Source organism: Oncorhynchus mykiss, chromosome 10 (genome assembly GCF_057628025.1).
Source record: "Oncorhynchus mykiss isolate SJ-2025 chromosome 10, ASM5762802v1, whole genome shotgun sequence".
Taxonomy (NCBI): Eukaryota; Metazoa; Chordata; class Actinopteri; order Salmoniformes; family Salmonidae; genus Oncorhynchus; species Oncorhynchus mykiss.
The window spans coordinates 52,890,829-52,899,864 of NC_143031.1; the positions used below are offsets into that span (position 1 = coordinate 52,890,829).

At 42.1% G+C, this 9,036-nt stretch overlaps 1 protein-coding gene across 2 annotated transcripts in view; it reads left to right on the top strand.

Annotated features, from left to right (window-relative positions):
• abcg4a (ATP binding cassette subfamily G member 4a) overlaps nt 1-8,750 on the top strand; it is a 42,937-nt gene extending 34,187 nt beyond the window's left edge. For both annotated transcript variants that reach the window (XM_021619008.3, XM_090187098.1), the window contains 10 exons: nt 1,338-1,483; nt 1,648-1,771; nt 2,213-2,327; nt 2,500-2,645; nt 2,867-2,974; nt 3,837-4,005; nt 4,237-4,337; nt 4,531-4,689; nt 4,885-5,003; nt 5,260-8,750. In XM_021619008.3, coding sequence (XP_021474683.2) covers nt 1,338-1,483; nt 1,648-1,771; nt 2,213-2,327; nt 2,500-2,645; nt 2,867-2,974; nt 3,837-4,005; nt 4,237-4,337; nt 4,531-4,689; nt 4,885-5,003; nt 5,260-5,485 — 1,413 coding nt within the window. In that variant the 3' untranslated portion in view covers nt 5,486-8,750. The remainder of the gene's footprint in view (nt 1-1,337; nt 1,484-1,647; nt 1,772-2,212; nt 2,328-2,499; nt 2,646-2,866; nt 2,975-3,836; nt 4,006-4,236; nt 4,338-4,530; nt 4,690-4,884; nt 5,004-5,259) is intronic.
• The last annotated feature ends 286 nt before the right edge of the window (nt 8,751-9,036 follow it).

Sequence of the window (9,036 nt, forward strand, 5' to 3'; positions counted from 1 at the left end):
TATCACAATAAAACTTTGTGGGCTGTTTGGGATTAACCTCTGTATCTGTCCCAGTTACTGCAGTGGAAAAATATTTAGGTAGCTTGGTCCCCTCGCACACCAGAGAGCAGCATGGATGCACACACCACACCCATAGGTTGGACTGTATCTGAAACAGACAAATCACTTTGGTGCCTATTGTGCTCTGTTATAATGAATCTCTCTGCATGTCAAGTAGAAATTACATGCCTGGAGTTCTGATTGCAAGTGCTCTATTTTGAGCTCTTATGTCCACTTCACAGTGGTATCATAGTTTGCTGTTTTCCCGAGTAAAAATTCAACAAGCTCTAGAATTAACATCTTAGATTTGTTCTTATTTATGCCAATATATTGCATGTTTTTCATGGTTCGGGCTAGGCCCCTGGGTTCCAGGGAAGGGAAATCTTAACACTACAGCATACAATTACATGTTAGACGATTCTGTGCTTCCAACTTTGTGGTAACAGTTTGGGGAAGGCCCTTTCCTGTTTCAGCAGGACAATGCCCCTGTGCACAAAGCGAGGTCCATAAAGAAATGGTTTCTCGAGTTCGGTGTGGAAGAACTTGACAGGCCTGCACAGACGCCAACCTCATCAAACAACTTTGGGATGAATTGGAACGCCGACTGCGAGGCAGGCCTAATCGCACAACAATGCCCGACCTTATGAATGCTCTTGTGGCTGAATAGAAGCAAGTCCCAGCAGCAATGTTCCAACATCTAGTGGAAAGCCTTTCCAGAAGAGTGGAGGCTTATATCAGCCCATGATTTTGTAATGAGAAGTTTGACAAGCAGGTGTCCACACACGTCACCATTTACTGTAGTGGGGTAATATTGTGTGTGTTTTTAATTACTTTGTAAAAGGAATTATAACATTATTCTAGGCATGATCAGAGAGTGAGGGAGAAATAATGCCATGGCCCGTAGCTCATGGAAGAGACATAGAAAGAGAGAGAGAGAGAGAATGTGTGTGTCACCACAGTTGGTCTGGAACAAATAAGAGAGACAGACAATGAATGAGTTGTTGACCAATACTATTACTTAAACTCCAATCAGATATCAGACCTACAGGATGCAACTCCTGCTTCTCAGAGGTGAGACAATGGGGGTTGGAGAGATAATGACAACACAGAGGAATTTCTTGCATACAGTTGATAAGAAGAGTCACTTTGGGGTCTGGGCTGCTCTACAATACTGTATATACTGTACATATAACATCCCAGGTTTACAGGGCAACACCGTATCGTCTAGAAAGACATTGCCTGGAAATCTTAACGTTCAAATGTTTATAGTAGTGTATGTTTATGTGTCTGACCACCAGGTAGATGAGATCCTGACGGCCCTGGGACTGCAGGAGTGTGCCCAGACCCGCACCATCTCTCTGTCTGGTGGGCAGTGCAAGAGACTGGCCATCGCCCAGGAGCTGGTCAACAATCCCCCTGTCATGTTCTTTGATGAGCCTACCAGGTAGGTACACACCTGGTATACTGACACACCTGGTACACACTGACACAGAGGAAATACTGCCTAACAATGATGTTGGGTGGGAATCTGCTTTGTTGCTGCGCTGCTGTCCCCCTTGGTGCTGTCCCAACAAGCACAAGCTAACGTTTGTCATCTCTCTCTCTCAGTGGTCTGGACAGCGCATCCTGTTTCCAGGTGGTCTCTCTCATGAAGTCCTTGGCTCAGGGAGGGAGGACAATCATCTGCACCATCCACCAGCCCAGCGCCAAGCTCTTTGAGATGTTTGATAAGGTAACTAAATTCAAGCTTTTATGCCATTCAACAGTATGTATGTTATTGTACAGTATCTAGGACTGACTGCCATATGCTTTGTCATTAGCCTAACATTATTTTAACTGTCGTAATGAAAGTGAGGTCTATACTGTTGGTTATGATGTCCGTAGCCTGCTGGTTTTCTGTTCTACCTGATAATTAATTGCACACACCTGTTGTCCCAGGTCTAAATCAGTCTCTGATTAGAGGGGAACAATGAAAAAAATGCAGTGGAGCTGGCTTCAAGGTCTAGAGTTGAGTTTGAAGGCTCTAGACCATATTTCGAGCTCAGTTGTTATGTCAAAGCATTAGCATGCATAATACATAAAGGCATTAGTCATGTATAATTCAGAGTCTGATATTACATCAGACAAAGATATGTAAATAATACTGTGAATGTCTCTGTGTTTCCTTCTTTAGCTTTACATCCTAAGTCAGGGCCAGTGTATATACCATGGCACTGTCCCTTACCTCATCCCTTACCTGAAGAACCTGGGCCTTCACTGTCCTACCTACCACAACCCTGCAGACTTTAGTAAGTCAGCATAAGATCCTGTGTGTGTGCGTGAGTGCATGTATTCTTGCATGAGTGTGACAATGCAAACATTTTTCAAGGTCCTTTTTAGTGGATCAAGGTTCTTCTTCTTAGTTTACTAACTCACTCTGTCCTCTGTTCTTTGTTTTTCCTCTGTGTCCCCTGTCTCTAGTTATTGAGGTGGCCTCTGGGGAGTATGGGGACCTGAACTCTGTGCTGTTTGAGGCTGTGCAGGGAGGACTCTGCTCAGAAGAGGGCAAGAAGAACTCCAGCGACAAGAGTGACCCAGCCTCATCTGGCCACTCTAACAGTCACAGCGTGAGTGTTGGCACACTGACCGACAGGAATCACTCACCATCACAGTCCCACACTGACCTGCAGCACACAGTCATGCAGCGTGATGAGATCACTCAGGAGTCACTCACTCAGTCAATACCCATACGTTTTTACCTATTCACTCATTGCATGTCTTTTCAACTCCAACTGTGTAAAGGATCTAATTGTGTCCTATGTCCTGTACTCTCTATGTCTGTCCACAGGATACACAGTACACAGGAACGATGGAGAAACACAGCTTTGCCACCAGTACCTGGTCACAGTTCTGCGTTCTGTTCAGAAGAACACTATTAACGATATGCAGGGATACGGTAAACAATTCACTTAATAATAATAATCTTAATATTGACTTGCATTGTGTGTGTCTGAAATGAATTAGTAAACTTAAAAATAAAATGAACGGGTGAATCAATACATTGTGTGGGTGAGTGAACAGCAAGTACAAGCAAGTAGGCCATAAAGATCATCAAGGACAACAACAACCCGAGCCACTGCCTGTTCACCCTGCTATCATCCAGAAGGCGAGGTCAGTACAGGTGCATCAAAGCAGCGACCGAGAGACTGAAAAACTGCTTCTATCTCAAGGCCATCACTGTTAAACAGCCACCACTAACATTGAGTGGCTGCTGCCAACATACTGACTCAACTCCAGCCACTTTAGTAATGGAAAAATGGATGTAAAAAATGTATCACTAGCCACTTTAAACAATGCCACTTAATATAATGTTTACATACCCTACATTACTCATCTCATATACTGTACTCTATACCATCTACTGCATCTTGCCATCTTTATGTAATACATGTATCACTAGCCACTTTAAACAATACCACTTTTATATGTTTACATACCCTACATTACTCATCTCATATGTATATTCTGTACTCGATACCATCTACTGCATCTTGCCTATGCCGTTCTGTACCATCACTCATTCATATATCTTTATGTACATATTGTTCATCACTTAACACTTGTGTGTATAAGGTAGTAGTTTTGGAATTGTTAGGTTAGATTACTCGTTGGTTATTACTGCATTGTCGGAACTAGAAGCACAAGCATTTCGCTACACTCGCATTAACATCTGCTAACCATGTGTATGTGACAAATAAAATTTGATTTGATTATGTTGCGTACTAAATTGAGGCATGCTTTTGTGTGTGTGTTCGCAGGTGTTAACCCACCTCAGAGTGATGTCCCACATATGTATAGGAATTCTGATCGGTCTGCTCTATCTCAACATTGGCAATGATGCCAGCAAGGTCTTCAACAACACTGGCTTCCTCTTCTTCTCCATGCTCTTCCTCATGTTCGCTGCCCTGATGCCCACCGTCCTCACCTGTAAGAGACAGCGAGAACATGGGGAGGGTGGAACAATGTTACCTTGTGAACATGTTCTTGCAATCTGGTCTCAGATCTGTTTGTGCTGTCTTGCCTAATGGTCCCATGGTCTACTTTATGATATGTCCATATGAGTTGGTAAGACAGCACAAACAGATCTGAGACCACACTAGTTGTTGTACTATTAACAAGAAATGTATTGTACTCATACGCGGTTTATGTGTTTCACAGTTCCTCTGGAGATGTCAGTGTTTCTGAGGGAACATCTCAACTACTGGTACAGCCTGAAAGCCTACTTCCTGGCCAAAACCATGGCGGACATACCCTTCCAGGTGAGCTGTGTGGCTAAGTTGACTTTGATTTATTTTTCTTTACAAGAGAAAAGAATAAAGCAAGAGAAAATAATACTATATGGTCGCTTTCCATGAGACAACTACATTCAATCTATCTCTGTGTGTGTTTCTCTCTTGCTCCCTCACTCTCTCACTCTCTTGCTCCCATGTCTCCCCTCTCCCTCCCCCCCAGGTGATCTGTCCCATCATGTACTGCAGTATAGTGTACTGGATGACAGAGCAGCCTCCTGAAGCAGTGCGGTACCTGCTCTTCATGGCCTTGTCCACCTCTACCGCCCTGGTAGCCCAGTCCCTAGGCCTCCTCATTGGGGCCGCCTCCACCTCCTTACAGGTACTGTGGGTCAGCCGTTTACAGACCGGTACTACCACGCACAACCAATTGGCCTGCGCAGCACAGCAGATATTCCTGTTTTATAATTTCAAAATGATATAGCAGTCTGCTCCTGCACACTGACTCACTCACTTTCCCACTCTTCAGAGGAGTTGTGGTGTTGTTTTGTGAATAACTGAACTTCCCTCTCTCCAGGTGGCGACCTTCGTGGGCCCAGTCACAGCCATCCCAGTGCTCCTGTTCTCTGGATTCTTTGTCAACTTTGACACCATCCCCAAGTACCTGCAATGGAGCTCCTATGTGTCCTATGTCAGGTGAGTCTGCTTTGTTGGGGCTATAAAATCCTTTGAATCCTTTCCTTTGCTACCTTCGTGCTCAAGTGCAGGACATTCAATTAACCAATTAGAGAATATCATAATGTGTTGAGAGGATATTATGCTGTGTCTTCCAGCTTGGGTTATGTGGAATGCACTCCAACAATCTGGTAAACCTGCTCATTATGTTACTCTGTGCAAGGTGTAAGTGTTTGTGTTACTCATTCAACTTCTCCTTCTCCACTTCTCCTACCAGGTATGGCTTTGAGGGGGTGATCCTATCCATCTATGGGATGAATCGTTCGGAGCTGGAGTGTCCTGGGGTGGTGTGTAAGTTCCAGAAGCCCGAGGAGGTTCTACAGCTACTGGACGTGGAGGATGCTAAGCTCTATGTGGACTTCCTGGTTCTGGGTGTGTTCTTCCTGGTCCTCAGACTGGCTACATACCTGGTGCTCAAATACAAAGTCATAGCAGAGCGATAAGACGAAGAGTACATTACATTTTTTTTGCAAGGTTTTATATTTTTATTAAAAAAGGACAATAACTTAAGACCACAAATTATAGTTTCCCCTCCCTTACTATAAGTCATTTTAGTTTAAAATGTCCTTACAGTAATCCAATTTGTTTACAGTATTTAACCTTTATTATCCAACAATACTGTGTAAAAGAACTATACACAAACAAACAGATACCCAATATAGTAACTACAGTATAAAGCATGTGTCTCTATGGAATGAAGAGGAGATGTACAGTAGCTGGTGGGGGACAATCCCAACAACCCACACTGCACTGCATCCAAGAGCTCAACTCCTGTCCTATTTACGAAGGTTAAGGATACACAAACCTCTTGGTCCGAGATGGGACAGGACTGTCTCAGTTTGTTTCCACCCGCAAGGCTACACTTCTCCTGTCCTTATACATTTCCACTGAAACCCAAAGACATCCCAAAGGACAATTGCACAAACACTGTGCCTGGACAAAAAGGTTGAAATATGGACATGTGGTGAACATGAGACATGAGAAGAGGACTTCAGGGCTGGGGGAGGTCTGGACTAAAGAAACTTCTCTGAAAATATCCCTCCCTCTCCTTTGGCTGTTTGCAATGGAACTGAGTCCCATTGGATCACAGAATTGGTCTTGGAACAGAGTTCCAGGGGTTTCAAATCACTGGACAGTGTTCTCTCTAAAAGAGTATACACCAGACATGGCAGAAAGACAGCCAGAAGATCCATAACAATATGTCGTCATTTGTCTCCATTTCCTGTGATGTCATAGTCTTCCCAGGATCTTTTGGGTAAGCCCACCACCCTGACTATTCTGGATGTGGACCACAGAATATGGCAGGTTTCATTTTGTAAATTAAATCAAAGATGGATGGACATAAGTGGACTTGAGAATGTGAACTCCCTGACAGGGTAGTATGCAAGACTGTGCACACTTTTGGAGAAGTGTTGAGAATCTGGACACAGCCCCATAATCAGAATGCATTTCAGATGAGGAGAGTGAGAGAGGGTGTGGGTCTACTTCCCAAACATTGGCACTCAACATTATGTTTCTATTGTAACCATGCTGTGTTGTAGTTGATTGGGAGAACATTCCAGAACTGGACTCTAAAACATAGTGGATCTTTTTACTGGACTGCAGCCCCCTCAACAGAAGATAATACAGTGTTTTTCTTGACATGAGGGGGACTTGATGGCTGAACTTAAGGAGTGACTTATTTTTTGTTTGTTTGTGTAATTGCAATAGCCAATTCTGTGGTAGACAATGTGTGCTTTCCTGCAAATCAAATGGTGTCACCATTTGGACCCAAGACAAAAAGCGTAAACTGCTTGTTTTTGCTTGTTAAAAAGAATGTCGACTCCTTCTCTTCTAGAGAAATTCAATTACTGTTCTATTCTGTTGTTTTGCATTCTGGCAGTCTGACAGGCACATGTGTGTTGTGAAAACCATTGTTGCAAGGTACTTGAGATAATGGCTGGGCAGTTTTTGTGCCTCTGCACTGGAATGGTCTGAGCTCTGTTCGCTTCAATGCACATTATTTGCACATAGACCATATGCTAACACTCATGCACAGACATAGATACACACACGCACACACACACACATGCACAACCATACACACAGCTATGTTTAGCCAAGCTTCTCTGTGTCACAAGGCAATGCAAATCTTTTTTCCAATAGACTATATTGCTATGGAAAGATTTCTGACTCAAACTATGCTACGTCGTAATCCTCATTATAATTGGCACAATGGATTTATAACACCACCATGTCCTGTGTATTCAGAACTTGTAATAATAATGTCAGTATATAATCAAATGATTGTACAGTGAGTATGTTATGCTGTAAAGAAAATGTACAAATGCACTTTTTGATGTATGTTTATTGCTTCTTTTTTTGTATTTTATTTTATTTTTATATATCCATGTGAAAAGTGCTGCTTGAAGGGGTCAGCAACTACTTGTTGCATGATGATTTGTGGAAGTAAATAATGAACTATAAAATGTGAAACATTATATAGAGGAATGGTGACCCACTAAAGTATTATCTTATTCCCTCCCCAAATATTTACCCAAGTTGGTACCAGAGTTTTACTTGTTCTTTCTTTTTGACATTTACTCTGGATACCCATGATTCCTTGACAGTGATGGTGTACATTCTAAAGCAGGGATACAAAGATGTGAACTAGACAGCAGACACAGAAGTCTAAGGCTGTCTGAATAGTACTTACCGATATTGTAATTTCTGTAAAAAAAAAAATACCAGGATGTTATTATACCTAGTTTCAAGTCCATTGTGCAATATTCTATTATAGAGGGAGAGCCAGTTGAGTAGAAATGTTTGTGCTGTAACCAACTCTTCTATCATTGCCATGCGATGATACATTATGTTTGGCATGACAAGAAAGAAGAGTTGGCTACCTCACATACAGTATGGGACCAGGCTACAAGTATGGTTGGGGAGCTGTATGTGAATTCAGCCTTAAAGCAGGATTAGAATGATAATGTATATTTAGTCTCTGTTCCTGTGGCTTAGTCTTAGTCTCTTAATAAAGGAAGACAACAGAACAGATTGTCTTGAATCTCTTACAAATAGCAATAGTCTCTCTGCTTTGTCAGTTTTACCTAATTTCTCCTCCTCAGATATTTTTTACAGTGCTCATGTTATGTCTCTGACCTGCTTAGTTGTTTTTCTGTATGGAAAAAGATGCACATCCAACGTCTTTGTACAAGAGCTGGATATCCCCCCCAAAATATGTTCTGCAAATGATAGAGAATTCTTTGCTGTAGCCTATCCATGCTATGTGTGCAATACCCATCCAAGGGCATTTTATCTCTTTGCAGACTGATTTTAGGGCGAGAAGAATGTGACGTGCCACTGTGGCTCAGCCAGAAAATCTATCATGTTGTGTTTGCATTGTGTTAAGCTCCGCATATGACACGTTTTGGGAAATGCCAGTCAGTGCAGAATTTTGCACTGTATTCATGCATGGCTAATGATGATCATTGATTATCCTTCGGAGTGTTGCACTGGTACGATGGGCAATGATGCTGCTGGATATTGATTATTTATAGTGGAATAACAGACCGTTTACACCACCAAAACTTATTTTTGTCTTACTATAATGTCTTATCTTGTTGTGTTTATCATTCTGTTGATGTAATTGTTCTATCCACTTCAACAATGCAAGGTCTGTGTACTGAACGCAGTTCAGAAGATTACAATAAAGACAATTATTTATAACCTGTTCCAAGATAAGATTTGTTTGAATATTCATGTTTTGGTGAGTTTTTTTTATTTTAATTAGAGGATATACATAAATGTCCGATCTAATATAGGAAAGAATATGTGACACCATTCTTTCACAAGAAATTCCATAATTTGGTATTTTGTTGATGGTAGTAGAAAACGCTGAGGCACCGCACCAGATTCTCCCAATCGGGTTCAGATCTGGTGACTGACACACACACACCGTCACACAACCCTTTACACACTCTATGTCCCTTTGAGACCCTTCTTTCAAAGTGGC